The sequence below is a fragment of the Myotis myotis genome, unplaced genomic scaffold, assembly GCF_014108235.1.
Source record: "Myotis myotis isolate mMyoMyo1 unplaced genomic scaffold, mMyoMyo1.p scaffold_m19_p_3, whole genome shotgun sequence".
NCBI classification, from domain to species: Eukaryota; Metazoa; Chordata; class Mammalia; order Chiroptera; family Vespertilionidae; genus Myotis; species Myotis myotis.
Genome location: NW_023416335.1, coordinates 29,912,066 through 29,927,986, shown reverse-complemented (window position 1 = coordinate 29,927,986; position 15,921 = coordinate 29,912,066). Strand labels below are relative to the sequence as shown.

Sequence of the window (15,921 nt, the reverse complement as noted above, 5' to 3'; positions counted from 1 at the left end):
TGAATGAGGAACTGAAGAGTTGTAATATTTATGCTTCTAGCCTGGTGTGCAGTGCTCTATTGTTTCCATTTCTCCTTTGTCTGACCTGCGAGGCCATGCATCCCAGCAAGCATGCTGAGTCCATTCTGCTCTCTCCGCAAGATTCATTTATAGGCTTAGATGATATCTCCTTCCACACGCAGTCTTTCTAGAATGAATACTTCTTATCACTTTGTCTCTATCCATCAGCCCTTCTAGTCCCTGCATCATTCTCTTTGCTTTCTTTTATACCTTCAAGACCTTTGTTATCTTTCTTCAGGTGTTTTGAGAACAGTGATAAATAGTGTGTCTATCCCTGTCCTGTTGTGAGCTGTGGAGCAAGCAGAAGCGTCTGAGCTGTCAGCACCAAGGCAGGATTAGACAAAAGAAGAAATTGGGGCCCGGCCATGGTGGCTCAGTAGTTGAGCATGGCCCTGTGAACCAGGGGTTCATGGTTCAATTCCCAGTCAGAGCACATGCCTGGGTTGCAAGCTCAATCCCCAGTAGGGGGCATGCAGGAGGCAGCCAATCAGTGGGTCTCTCTCATCATTGATATATCTCTCTATCTCTCTCTCTCTCTCTCTCTCTATCTCTCTCTCTCTCTCTCTCTCCCCCTCTCTCCCTCAAAGCTATAAAAAAAGTATATATTAAAATAAAAAAGGAAGAAGAAATTGGGAATGGTAGAGGTTGGTCAGGAACTAGCCTGAAAAAGAAACTGTGCCAAATTTTCAATAAGAAAAAGATTACAGAGAATAGCTACACAGGAAAAGTTTAGGAGAAAGACAGGGGACAGTGAGGTGACCCAGAAGTATGTCCCCAGTGGAAACAGCCACCTCCTCTCTGGCTGGAGAGAAAAAGGGAGGAGATAGTATTACTGGCCTGGGAGCCAAAGACAGTGGGAGCCAGAACCTTGGTAGCCTGTCCCAGAAACGCTGGGGCCATGAGCAGTGGGCTGCAGGATGAGGATGGAGCCAGTGTTTGTTGGGCGGGAAGGGGATTCCCACGGTTTTCACCCTAGTCCTGCTCTCCAATCTCCTGCCAGGGCCCCGGTGGCAGCCCTAGATGGCAGGCTAGGTGACATACCACAGAGCAGGCAAGGACAGGATTTGCCAGAGAGTAAACGGTGTATGTAACAGGGAAAGACATCATCAAGCACAACGTGCGGCGGAGTCCAATTCTTTTGACAGTGCATACTTAGACAAAAATAGATTAGATAGGAAGGTGAATAGCTAGAGAAAGAGGGGGGGGGAGAGAGAAAAGAAGTAGGCTATCTCTGGACAAAGGAATTAGAGGTAAATTTTATTTTATAATTTTCAGTATTTTCCAAATTTTATAAATGAACATGCATTACATTGTGTGAAATATATTTTAAAGGTCAGTCCTAGCTATTTTTCTTGATTTTTTCCAAATGTAGTCTTTTAACCCTGATTCAATGAAGATTGTATTTATTAACTTTTGCTATTAAAGGCAATTTGAAAATCTACATAGATGCAGCCACTTACGCCCATTTAGTGTGTGCATATATAACTGTTCTAATCCCCTAGAAGTAATTTACTTTATTGATGGTCTATGCTAATAAAATAATTGAACTTTAGTGTGAACTGGCCCCAGTTCAACATTATATTGAATAAACAGGAAAGTGAGGCTCAGAGAAGCTGAGTGACTGACTACTCCTGCTTCCGTAGTTCATTAGTGCAGCCCGGTCCTGTGTGTCTTTAGGCCGATAGGTAGGAAATAGAATATGAACCCTCCTTCATAACCCTCATTCCACTGCCCTTCTCCTTTAGTACACTCTCATTCACCTCATTTTCCCCAGACTTCCAGCACTGTATATGACTTCTGCAGGGCACCACAGGAATAAGGTGTTTAAAAAAAAAAAAATACTGGCTTCTATTGCTAAGGTCTTAGACAAAGCATTTGAACATTCTTTCTCTATTCTATACCCATTTACAAAATGTTAACTATCCTAAGGGGGCAGGGGTGGAGTTTAGCCTGAGTATAATTATACATAGTCTCATTTTAAACTTATCAGCATTTTAAAAATATGCCATTATCTGCTCTACTAGTTGTTCCATTTCTCAAATGCGCAGAAAACATCGATCCTCTGCAAACCCTGTCCCTGGGCTCCCTTACCCTCTGCCAGCATCACCCAGGAGGACAGAGTTCACAGAGCATAAGTCACTGGTACCTGGAGCCGTGACTCTCAAGCTTGAAGGTGCACAGAATCAATAGGGGAACAAGTTAAAAATGCAGGTTCCTTGGCTCCAGCTCCATCAATGATGATTAGAGGTCCGGGTGAGGTCTGAACGGTGTGCATGTTTATTAAGCACCAGCGAACGTTTCCCGATAGGGACTCTGGGAAGCACATTTTCAGAAACACTGAAGGTATTAGCCGCAGAGAAGGTGCTCAGCTTAGCACATGCTCCACTGTCTCTCATTGCTCTCCTTCTGTGGGCCAGGCTCCTGGCCAGGGGTTGAGACCTCAGACGTGGGAACACACCAAGCCCCAGCTCTTCATCAAGGTCGAATCAGCCAACTGCTCTTGCTTTCCACTCGGGGAATTCAAATCAGTGATGGTGGATAGAGCCGTTGCCGCAGGGCGCTCTCACCTTCGGATATTTCTGTTTCCTTGGTGATTAGCCAAGCATGAGCCAGACAGCCTTCACGCAGAAAGAAGATGCATGTGGTTTGGCGTTTCATAACTTTCCTTTCCTTTGTGGACCCAGGAAACGAGGCACCTTACTGAATTGTAATTCACAGCCACGGTGAAAGTTTTATACTCCCTTTTCATATATAGCTAACACAATTTATCTTTTAATTATATTTATTGCAGTCCCAGAGTGTTACAGCGAGTCCTTCCAAAAAAGCAGCATGCTTCCCTGCTCCCTAGTTTATCCTGCACTCTTCATCGGGCATGCACACTCAAGCATTTAGATGCGTATTGCTCATGGCTGAAACATAAGCAAATTGCTAAATTTCCTTTGGACTCATTCTATTGAACAGAATCATTCCAAAGGAAATCTGTGAATACATGACGATTTCCTTAGATTTGTATTAGGCTGCATGCATATAAATTCCGCCATTACATGCATGAGGGAACGCTGTCACTTCCAGCAGGAATCCTACCATCCAGCCCTTCAGATGAAGAAAACATAAAGACAGAGTGGAAAAGGAAAGCATTTAACCAGGTCTCTATCTTTGGCGACTTTCATGTTTTTCTTCTTTCATCCCTCACATAACAAAACAGCAAGAATAGGGAGGATAGGGCTGTGGGCAGAGCAGCTGTCCAGAATGACCTAGAAAGGTCTCTGCTTCAACCCTGCTTCCTGCTGCTCCAGCAGCACCTGTATGTTCCTCAACTCCCCTCCCCCCCATCCCCAGTGGCTCAGCTGAGAGGATAGATCTTTAACTATTCTCATGACATGGCAGGCTCACCAAGATATAAGGGATTTCTAGGATACATTGAGTTCCTCCTCGGTGGATTCCCTTTCATAGAATCCTCTCTGCCCATTCAGCTAGGCTTTGCAGTTCACTTCCCTTTGCATTGCCCAGGCACCCAGGGGCCTTGTCCCACTGCGTTGCCTCCTCTGCCTTCTAGAAGGCACTGGTCTCAATGAGATCCACACATTGAATGTGATGTACTTAGATTCTCAGGGAGACTTGCTTTATTTGGAAGCAATTTCTCTGTGGTGCAATGAATGGATTTTGACTGATACAATTACAGGCACAGGATGAGAGTCTCCTTTTTTTGGATAAGCAGCCCATTGAGCAGCCTCAAAAATAGGGGACATAGATGTTCCATGAGTCCTTCTCAAGTCCATAATGTAAAAAAAGTTTCTAAGAAGGTCTGGGAGAAAAGTGCAGGTGAGCAGTAGAAGCAGGTGTGAGGGATATTGGTAGAAAGTGATAGGTATTATGCAAAGCCAAGTACTGACAAGCTTTTCCACCTATCTTCAAGGTCATCTTGAGAGGTGGGGGCTTGGCATTACCTTCCATGTTCCCTAGGTGAGAAGCCAGGAAGTCCTGGTGCCTTGACCAGGCTGGGTACCAGGCTGGACATGCTGAGGAGGAGGGCCGCCAAGCTCTTCCCAGGGAGTGGAGCCTTGGTAAAAGGACTTGGCATTGGCAGCTGGAAAAGCCGGAAAGGAAATTCCTAAATGGAAAAGCAGGAGTCATGTTAAGAGAGGAATTTTGGAGCAGAGTGGCAGGAAGTAAGGAGAAAGTACAATGGGAAGCACCTGGAACTATGCCATAAATCAAAGGATTTTATTAGGTAAAGTGGACATCTTTCCCTAGATAGTGAGGCTTTATCAGGAATTTGACATGAGTGACTGTTGAGTTAGATTTTTGGTTTTCTATTCCCATCATTTTATCAACATTTACTTTAAGTTTGTGTGTTCATTTAAGACAAAAAGAAAGCATGTGAGTTACCAGAGGTCAGATTACATTTTTTTTTTTAGCCATGGCCACCTCATTGGCTATACATTTTTTAAAAGTGAAAACAACTAAAAAACACCTTCCAGTGACATTTATTGAAATTGCAGTTTTCCTTTTAGTGTGTATGATTCTGAAATGCTTAGGCAGATCTCAGATTTCAGCATTGTGCTAAGTTTTTGAATCTGTACTGTGCTCCCACCTCACCACCATGGTTAGGGGATGTCATTGGAGGTTTAGTGGGGGTTCAGGACTTCCGCCACTGCCCAGAGGTAGCCCGGCCACAGCTCCTCTCTCTCCACACGCAGTTGGTGGAGTGCACTTTAGTAAACAAAGAAGCACATCTACTCTTGCCGTCTGCTCACCCGACAGCCGGAAGTGCGGCTATAGTCCCAGTGGAGACCCAGAGTTCCCGTGCTTGACCAGCAGTTGTGAGAGTCCCCTCTTCTTTTATGTCAGAGGAAGTTGAGAGAGGAAGCTAGACTTCTCCCACCCAGCAGTACCAGGCTGTGCCTCCCTTCTCCTGCTGAGTGGGGTCAGAGGAAGGCAGCCAAAACAAAGGTTTAAGTTGGAAGCTACAACACCCTCCTCCAGACAAGTGATCCACATCTTCCTAGGAAAGCAGCAGGAACATGGAAGAACTCAACAACACCATCAGCCAAGAGGATCTATTTTGCTATAGAACACTTAAAACAAGAAAAGCAGAATATGCATTCCATGCAAGTACCCATGGAACATGTAGCAAAAAAGATCATAAATCAAAACTAAATAAACTCAGAAGGATCAAAATTATACAGAATGCATTTGCCTACCACAGTGCAATCAAACTAGAAGTCAATAACAGAAAGATAACAAGAAAATCACCAAATACTTGGAAACTAAGCATTGCCCTTCTGTATAATCCATGGATTAAAAAAAAAAAAAAAAAAAAAAAAAAAAAGAATTCACAAGGGAATTAAAAAAAAGTAGAACTGAATGAAAATGAAAATGCAAGAATCAAATTTGTGAAACATGGCTAAAACAGGTCGAGAAAAAAATTTATAGAGCTAAATGAATATATTAGAAAAGAGGATAGTCTCAAATCATAATCAACTCCCACCCTAACAACCTAGGAAAAGGAGAGACAAAATCACTGAAAGCAAGAAAACAGAAGGCAGTCACAAAGAGCAAAATCAATAGAATTTTAAAAGGACAGAGAAAATCAATAAAACAAAGATCTGGTTCTTTTAAAATAACCACAAAATGTGACAAACAGCTAGTAAGAATGACAAAGAGAAAAGATACAAGTTGCTAATATCAGGAATAAAATAGGAAGTATCACTACAAACTGCAGACACTGGGGACATTAAAAAGATCAAAAGGGAATTACAATCAGCTGTTATAAATTTAATAATTTAACAACTTAGATGAAAAGGACCTATTCCTCAAAAAACACAAACTACCTCAGTTTACCCAATATTGCTACATAATTTTAATAGCTCGATAATCATCAAGGATATGAATTTGTAATTTAACTCAACTGAACAGAACAGGAAGGCTCTGGTCCCATATGGTTACACTGGAGCCTTCCTCAAATACCTAAAGGAAAATGAACACTAATCTTACATAATCTTTTCTAGAAAAATAGAAGAGAGAACTCTCCTTAATTAATTTTCTGAAGCTGCTATTACCCTGATATTAAAAGTATTTAAGACAAAGACTATATACATCCACAAAAGAAAAAAAAAAACCTGAAGATCACTATCCATCATGATACAAATGCAAAATACTTTTAAATACTAGCAAATATAATTCAATAAAATGTTAAAAATCATTCACATTAATAATTAATTTTTCCCCCGGGATGCAAAGCTGGTTCTATATTTGAAAATCAATCAAGATAATCTACCATATTAATCAGCTAAAGAAGAAAAAAAATCACAGAATTATATAAATAGATGTGGAAAAAGCATTTTATAAATTTAACATCCATTCATGATAAAAAAAAAAAAAAGACTTAGAAAAAAATGTAGGAATAGAGGGGACAACCTCAATTTGATAAAGAGCATCTACTAACATCTTACAGTTAACCTTATATTCAATGGTGAAAGACAGCGTTTTGCTCATAAGATCAGAAACAAGGTAAGAATGTCTGCTCTCACTACTGTTATTAAACATAGTGCTGATACAATATAAACATAAAGTAATCAATGTTATTTCTATACTAGAGGCCTGGTGCATGAATTCATGCACAGGTGGGGTCCCTTGGTCTGGCTGGTGATCGGGCCAACTGGGCCATCTCACCCAGTCCCATTCAAGGTTGATCAGGCTGACTGGCCTGTGTGTGGGGGGGAGCGGGGAGGAGGGACATGGGGGAGGACTACGGAAGGTTGGCCAGCTGTGGGAGGTTGGCTGTGGAGCACACCAATCACTAGGGGCAGCTCCTGCATTGAGCATCTGCTCCCTGGTGGTCAGTGTGTGTCATAGCAACTGGTCGACTGGTTATAATGGTCACTTAGTTTTTTTATATAGATACTAGTAATGGACAGTAAATTTAAAATATAACATTGATAATCACTCATAAAAATGCAAATAGGTATAAATCTAACAAAACATGAAGATCTATATGCTAAAAACCACAAAATGTGGATGAAAAAAGTCAAAGATCTAAATAAAAGGAGATATATGTCATATTTGTGGATTTGAAGACAATACAATAAATAGTCAATTTACTAATAATATAGTAATAATTCTCCCCAAATTGATACAGGGGTTTGATGTAATTCCTATCAAAATCATGTGAAATTTTATTTAGATATAGCAATATATAGTGAATATTATTCTAAAATGTATATGAAAACATGAAGAAAGTAGAATAGTTAAAACAACTCTTATAAAGGAAAATAATGTGGGAGGAATTAGTCTACTTAATTTAAAGTCATATTATAAATTAATCAAGATGGAGGTGAGGACATAGGTCAATGGAACAGATTAAAGAATGGAGAAATAGATTCATACAGATGTGTTCAATTGATTTTAGGCAGGTGAGTGTACCCATAAATTGTCAACATGGGTGATCCAGGCGATGATGTGAATGTCCTGAATGTTTAGCTCATTAATGTCAATATTCTGGTTGTGATGGTTTGCTAGGATATTATCATTGGAGTGATTGGGTGAAGGGTCCACAACTGAATTATTTCTTACAACTGAATGTGCATCTGCAAGGCTCATTTGGGGTTATTTGGCTTTTTTCTATATTCCTCTCACTAGATACATAGCCTCTTTCTCATGGATTCCTTTTCTGTTTAGTCCCCTCTTGCTGCCCATGAGACAGTCCTCTCAAGCTGACTAGTTAAAATTTCACAAGCAGTTGGGTGATTGTTGTCTTTATTGATCTAACCACCCATACTCCCTTATGGGCGATGTGCCATTCAGCCTGGCCAGTGTGGCTCAGTGGCTGAGCATCAACATATGAACCAGGAGGTCTCAGTTCAGTTCCCACTCAGGACACATGCCCGGGTTGCAGACTTTGCAGACTTGACCTCCAGTGTGGGACATGCAGGAGGCAGCAGATCAGATTCTCTCTTATCACTGATGTTTCTACCTCTTTCTCTCTCCCTTCCTCTCTGAAATCAATAAAAATATATTTTGAAAAAAGAGGTGGCATCCATTGGGCAGCTGCTTCCCTTAGTTCAGTCCTGACCCACCAGGGCAAAGGACAGCCTATGACACCTGACCATAGTGACATGCCTCAAAATTTTTCCACAAGAAGCAGAAGCAGCTGTTGAAACTGATAAGCCTTCTGGCTGAGCTGATTTCTCAAGACCACATTGAAGTTCATGCTTAGCTGAGATTGGGAGAGGCAATAAACATGAATCTCTTAAGAGACCAAATCTTCCAGGCCAGACTGGAATACCAATGAAAGCAGACAATAAAGTCATTTGAGTGTATTTAGAAGTAAACTGTCCTTGAATAATCTAGGCATTATTTTTTCATATGTTTTCTTCATTTTAAAGACTTCAGATTAATGGTGTAAATGATCCTTGCTGAAACTGGTTTGGCTCAGTGGATAGAGCGTCGGCCTGCGGACTGAAGGGTCCCAGGTTCGATTCTGGTCAAGGGCATGTACCTGGGTTGCGGGCACATTCCCAGTAGGAGATGTGCAGGAGGCAGCTGATCGATGTTTCTCTCTCATCGATGTTTCCAACTCTCTATCTCTCTCCCTTCCTCTCTGTAAAAAATCAATAAAATATATTTTTAAAAAATGATCCAAAAGGGCCCTTTTAATAAAGAGACTGAATTTATCAAACTGAAATCACACTTCCTTTTCAAGGTGTCACGGAGTCTTTCCACTTGCTTAGTGCGTTTTCTGCGCAGGTTAGAGGCCTTAAATATAAAGGTTACTCTATGAATGTGAGTCACCACCATTTTCTCTTAAACTAATGATGAGAGGAGGGCTTTGCAAATTAGAACAGAGAGGTGTCCCTTGTGTGATGTGCAGAATGACAGCACACAGGTGAGCACTTTGAACCTGCATGTAATGTGAACTCTAAGACCTGAAGGAGCTTTTTATGAATAACTTTAAACCTCCCCCAATCAAGTTGTTCTTTAAAGGAATTATTCTTGTGGTCATGTTTCATCATTAATAATTATGCCATTTTCTTTTATCCTAGGTAACGTATGAAATTGTTGGAGCAATTGAAAAAAATAAAGACTCCCTTTCACGGAATCTTTCATTTGTAATGAAAAGTAAGTTTCTCCTTCCTATGGTTAAAATACCCCACATTTCTTAGTTCTCTGAACATTATCCTATAAAATATGCCACCAGCTAAAGGATAATTTAAATTCTGTTACATTCTAATGCCCAGAATCATAAAGAATGGATCTTTCCACACTATACATTGGTTACAATTTAATTTGGAGCCTAGTAAAAACCATAATTTAACTAAGCTTTTAGCAGATAGAAATATAAAACACCTTTAACACTCTAGTGTTATGAATATAAAAAAGCTCTTCTGTGAAGACTAATGAAGATGAATATGGCTTCCAAAGTTATTTAGGCCACAGCAGGGTGAATTCCATTACTTAAGACGATTCTGAAACACACATAAGGGGTAGTTTATTCTTATGTAATTTATATAAAGAACTAATGCTCACAAAGTAGAATAAGCATACAAATTGATATGTACTCATGCACATACATATATACATACATCAATATACATTTATAGGTTCCATCTACCTCCTGAATCTTAGTACTTTGTATATGTATATCTGTAATTCTATACTATACTAAAGTTATATGCTACATGTATATATAGTGTAATTATATATGTCAATATATATTTCTATCTCCTCTAGTAATTATTTTCTTAATAGCAGTTCTGCAGTGATTCACATTTTCCTAATAACCTTTTCAATGAATTAAAGCATATCATCTTTTGTGTTTTATGTTGCTCTGAATGAGATAGTGTCATTTATCTTTCCTAGGGAAAGAAGCACATGATAGTCTTTCATGAAATAAGGGGACACCTTTGAGCTGGAAGTAAGATATTCCTATCACTTCTGGTTTGAGGAACATATTTGCCTTAAGCCAAACAGCACAGTTACAATATATTGTTTTACACAGGGAATTACTCTGCTTGCCTCTTAGAACTTCGGGTTTTTGTGAGTTCTCTGAAAGACTGAGACTAATGATAAAATATGGACTTGGAATAATACCACATAGAAGGAAGAAATTGTAAAAAACGGTCCTATTGATTATCATTGCATTGGAAATGTCTTACTGTTTTTCAATATTTGAACTTTCATTCATAACATACTTTCAGTTAACCCACACATTCTATAAAGATCTTATATACAGCATGTTTTCCAGGTGGTACAATGACATTTTCTTAGTTTTGTATTTTATGGTCATAGAATATATATTTAGAATGAGGATATGATGGCTAGTGATATTGCAATTCTCCTCATTTTAATAGAGTTCCAACATTTTAAAGCCATTCTTTTGTGTAAACTTGCTAAAATTTCCAAGAGAAAAACTAGTGATTCTTGCTTTATTCTAAACACTTCAGGATTTAGGCACATTGAGGAAGAAGACAGAATTCACCAAATGCTCTTAGATATTTATGCAAGACATAGCAACATTTTCCTTAAAGGGACAGAAAATAAATACCTTAGGCTTTGCAAGTCATAAGGTCTCTGCTGAATTCTGCTGTTATAAGAAAACAGCCCTAGACAACACAGATGGACATGGTGTATTCCATGAAACTTTATTGACCAAAACAAGAAGTAGGCCAGATGTGGCCAATGAGTCATAGTTGCACACCCATTCTATCATATGAACAAAAGATGCATGGTTGTTACAGCATTTTATGAATCTGTGAAATGTTTTAATATCTTACACTATTTATCTGTGGTTGCATCCATACATAGACTTGCAATAAATACTAATAATTTTATTTATTTAAATAGATCATGGTATTATATATTTACTGTTTATCTTTATTTTGAAATAATTTAAACTTAAAGAAAGTTACAAAATTAGTTCAAAGATCTCCCATATGTCCTTATTCCATATTTTTTCATTTCCTTTCTTTTATCCTTTTTCTCTCTCTCTACCATTCTTCTCTTCTCTCCTTTCTTTCCTCCCTCCCTCCCTTCCTTCCTTCCTTCTTTCCTTCCCTCCTTCCTTCCTTCTTCCCTCCCTCCCTCTCTTCCTTTCTCCCTCCCTCCCTTCCTTCCTCCCTCCCTCCCTCTCTTCCTTCCTTTATTCTTTTATTTCTTCTTTCCTTCCTTCCCTTTGTGTGTGTGTATATACATATATTTTTGATTCATTTGAGATTAAGTCAAATGCATCTTTATTCCTAAAACTCTGGTATAAGATCAAGAGTATTATCTTATATAACATCAGTAATTCTCAGAATATGTAACATCGATACAATAATAGTAATGTCTAATTATGAGTCCCTGTAAACTTTACCAGTTAACCTTGATCACTTTTGAAGGTGGCATACTTCAGGTTTTTTTTTTTTTTTAATCAAAGGTCACTTTTTCCTTTGATAAGTAATTTTTAAGGAAGCACTTTGAGACAATGTAAATATTTTTGTCCTCATCAAACTTCCACCCATTAGTTTTGCATAAATGAATGCTTCCTACCTAAATTAACGATTTCTCTATGGTTGCAAGATTATGGTTTTCTAACCCATTTTTTCCATCAACAGTAAATTCTATAAGAACTCATCTTTCTGATTAATTAATTATCAATATGAACTCATAAATTCTTTTGTTTTTTTCCTTGTCTCTTTAAAAAATGTTATTGATGTAGTATTGTTTGATAACATTCTATAAATTTCAGGTGTACAGCATTGTAATTTGGTATTTGTATACTCTGTTATGTGCTCACCACCAAAAGTCTAGTTTCTTCTTGATTCCCTTATTTTACTCAATGAATCATAATCCATTACTATTATTATTTTGATGTTGAAATTGCCAACATGTGGCCAGTGAGAGCCTCCTGTGTCCTTTTGACAGGCTCTCATAATATTTTTTAGCACTTCCTTGCATGTTTTTTCTTCCAAGATGTTCCAGGCTTTTCTCCCTTGCCTCAGATGTAGAATCAGCCATGTGTCCAAGAAGCCTTGATTTATTTTAGAGTAGAATAGTATTTATTCTTAAACACCAAGGTCTGGGGGCCTCGTGAGCTCATTTCTATTGTGGTGTCATGGCTTTTTGGCTCTTTCAGAACTACCAAATTTAAGATATAGATATAGAAAATATATCAATATATAAAAATACTAGAGGCCTAGTGCACGATTCATGCACCGGTGGGATCCCTCGGCCTGGCCTTCACCCTCTCACAATCTGGGACCCCTCGGGGGATGTCAAACTTCTGGTTTCTGCCATATCCCCGCAGGACAGGCCGAGGGACCCCACCGGTGCATGAATCCGTGCACCAGGCCTCTAGTATGCATATAAGATCTTTGGTTAATCTCTTTCTGCCATCTCCCCTCCCCCTTTCCCTCTGAGATTCATCAGTATGTTCCATGTTTTCATGCCTGTGTGTTGAGCATCTGCCCCCTGGTGGTCAGTGTGCATCATAGCTACCGGTCAAATGGTCACTTAGGCTTTTATATCTATAGATAGCTATATAGTTATATATTAAAGTCATGAATTTATGCTATTACTCTATTTTTCATCTAACACCAAAGGGCTTCTTTTTGCCTTCTTGCATTCCATGACCATGTCTTCCCTCTCTGGACAGTTCTCCCTAGTTGTCTGTTTGTTTATTCATAGAATGACTTTGCACTGAGTGCATTGCTAATAAATATGTTAGCCTGGACAAGCAAAATAATATGGGTGTAGAAAAGGTAAAATGGCTTTGGTACAAAACATTGCTAACTGTCTGATGGGCTGAGCATTATCCTAAATTATTTATGCACACTATTTCACATTTTAATCTTGTAGCAATCCTCAAAGTAGCTATTTTCATGGTCATTTTAAAGAAAAGGAAACTAAAGCTTAAAAACCTGCCTATGTATAGATAGAGGTAACACAAGAAAAATGCCTTCTGGATCCTTAAACACCATATACAGTTTTGACTACGCTGTTTGAATTTATAACCAAAAATTCATTCATCATTACTCCAGTTTCTTTCTGAGATGTGAAGAAAGGAATGAGATCCCGGAATTATTAGAATTTGCATAACATAACATCTAATACATATCAACATGTGCTTTTTATTTTTAGTTTATTTTTCAATTACAGTTTATATTTAATATTATTTTTTATTAGTTTCAGGTGTGTGGTATAATGGTTAGATAATAGTATACTTTACAAAGTGTTCTCCCCGATAGTTCCTGTACCCACCGGGTACCATGCATAGTTATTACAATTGTATTGACTATATTCCCTATTTATATGTGAATCTAAAGAACAGACTAAATGAACAAACCAAATTGAAATAGACTCATAGACACAGAGAACAGACTGATGGTTGCCAGAGGGGAGAGGTGTGGGGGCACTGAGTAACAAAGGTGAAGGGATTAAGGAGTACGGATTGGCAGTTACCAAATAGTCTCATAGGTACTTACATCCAGCCCTGAGACAGCTTAGATGCTTGGGAAGCATGTTCCTGGGTAGTTACTTTCCTGCAAGAGGAGTTCCTGAGAGAATCCGTGTCTTCATGACTTGGGCAAGTGCATTAAAGCCCCTTAGGCTTGATCGGGTAAGATTCTGCTCAGACAGCTAGGAGAGTAGTAAGTGACAATTAGAGAGTGAGGGACCAAGCACTCAGATGGAGAACTGGGAAACATAGATCAGGACACCTGGCCAAGGACAAGGGCGGTCAGAATTCATCAAATGGTATAATGCATCGTGGGGAAAATAAAATAGAGGCAAAGGGAAAGATGGACTCTTTGATTACATCTTCCACTCTGAATGTGTTACTAGCTGAAGGACTTGGAAGAGGAGTAAGTATAATGTAAATAACAATGTTAGTGCCACCTTAAAATATTCATTTATTTATTTCCTAGCTAGTGAAAATGTCGTGATCAATCACTTGTTCCAGTCGAAACTGTCACAAACAGGATCCCTTCTATCTTCCTATCCTTCCTTTAAATTCAGAGGACATAAATCTACCCTGCTCAATAAGAAAATGACAGCTTCTTCAACTATTGGAGAAAACAGGAATTATCTAGAACTTAGTAAGGTAGGAATTTTGTGATTGCCATTTGGTTGTTTTTAAGTTTGCTTAGAATGTTTGCTTCTTTTTTTTAAGAAAGCACAATTATAATTAGTAAAGGAAAGAAATTTTTATTTTAATTTAAAAAAATTAAATGAAAGGATGCCTACTTGAAGTATAAACATCAGAAAGAGGGACCAGTATAGGAAAGTACTTTCCAGTGAAAATTCAATAGCAAATACACAGTATTTGTAATTGTGTTGGTTGTCTGTGCAACATCCTATTTATGTTTCATCTCTATGACTGTCTCTGTGATGAATGGGAAGTAAATTTTAGGGCTAGTAGGCTAAGGTGGGATTAACTTAGCTACCTTATTCTGTTGACATTAATTACTTGAGAGGTTTTAAGTCTCTGAACATAAATTGCAGTTTCTCACAGACCCAGTGCCTTTTTCAGGTGCTAGAATGTTTTTACTGCATATTTTGTAGACATTTAAGTTATTTTTTTATTATACTATTTTTTAAATGTGTATTTGTCTCACACAAGTGTGGCTGCTCTTACACCTAATGGTTCAAACTATTTGTGAAATAGAACTACAAATTCAGTAAAGAGTTTTTCAAACTGAAATGTCTTCAGTTTAAAATTCAGTGTGGCCCAGTTTGTTTTGCTTGCCTCTACCAAAACCATAAAAGATGAGAAATATGATTGGGAAGGTGTCCAGGACAATCATTTTTAGATACTCAGTTGTAGCTTGCTGGAATGCATTTTAGCTTACCAATTAAAATGAAAGCATAATTAAAATCAGCTCTATTTTAGAAGAGTGGCAGAAATGTGTATAATATATTAGAAATGTGTGTGTGTGTGTGTGTGTGTGTGTGTGTGTGTGTGTGTTTCCTAGACCTGAGACTTAGGGATCCTTTGATATAGCTATATGATCACAGGAATTCAATCTCACTGAATACAAAAATGGCATCTTTTACATAAAAAAGACAAAGATTTACCCTTTATAAGGGAGATCTCTATTCCTGAGGGTTTCATTGAACCTGTTGGCCCTTCCTTTTCAATCACCCTGGAAATCAAGAGCAAGAAATCACCGCACACCTCTAAATTGTAATTTTTAACCTTAATTATTAAACATTACCAGGCACAGATGCCATTAGTATTTTCCCTAAAGGACTGCAGAAGAGAGATAACTCACAGTAGTTCCTCCACCCAGAAAGGGGTATTGAATGTTTAATTTCAAGGGGTGGAGATTTATTTATTATGATTACTCCTTAAGTGTTCCATTCCTCACTTCTGTTCAAACTGCCCTCATCCCTGCACGTCCTCCCCTGTGACTGGCAGAGTAGGTAGGAGTCAGCCCACTTTTTAATGGAGCATCACACTGGGCTTCCTGTTTGTAGGAAAAGGTTGATCCTGGACCAGTCGCGTCATTTGACAGTCCCTCATCAGTGATAATTAATCATTTCTGTTTGACAGTTGATCTTAATGGAAGGAAAAGAGCTATTGCCATGGCAGCAATAACACCAAATTGACAAGATTTTTATTAGAATATTTTCTTCTATAAAGATCTTTCTATTTAAAGATAACTGATTTTGGATCACTAGATATGTTGGCTTAAGTCCGTATGATTTTGTGAAATGTAAAGGTACATTAGTGGTTGAGATTCCTTTTAGACCATGGTAGAATTTAATTAATTTCCTTGTGCCCTTTATTTCTCCATTCCCCCTGGCTTCATTTTAACTGACTTTTTTTTTTTAATCTCCATTATGATTTAATCTTCGCTACACAAGATTTTTTTTCTTTTA

The 15,921-nt window shown here is 38.4% G+C and overlaps 1 protein-coding gene across 2 annotated transcripts in view; it reads left to right on the top strand.

Annotated features, from left to right (window-relative positions):
- MYO16 (myosin XVI) overlaps window positions 1-15,921 on the top strand; it is a 417,071-nt gene that overhangs the window by 245,680 nt on the left and 155,470 nt on the right. For both annotated transcript variants that reach the window (XM_036301819.1, XM_036301818.1), the window contains exons 23-24: window positions 9,105-9,180; window positions 13,965-14,140. In XM_036301819.1, coding sequence (XP_036157712.1) covers window positions 9,105-9,180; window positions 13,965-14,140 — 252 coding nt within the window. The remainder of the gene's footprint in view (window positions 1-9,104; window positions 9,181-13,964; window positions 14,141-15,921) is intronic.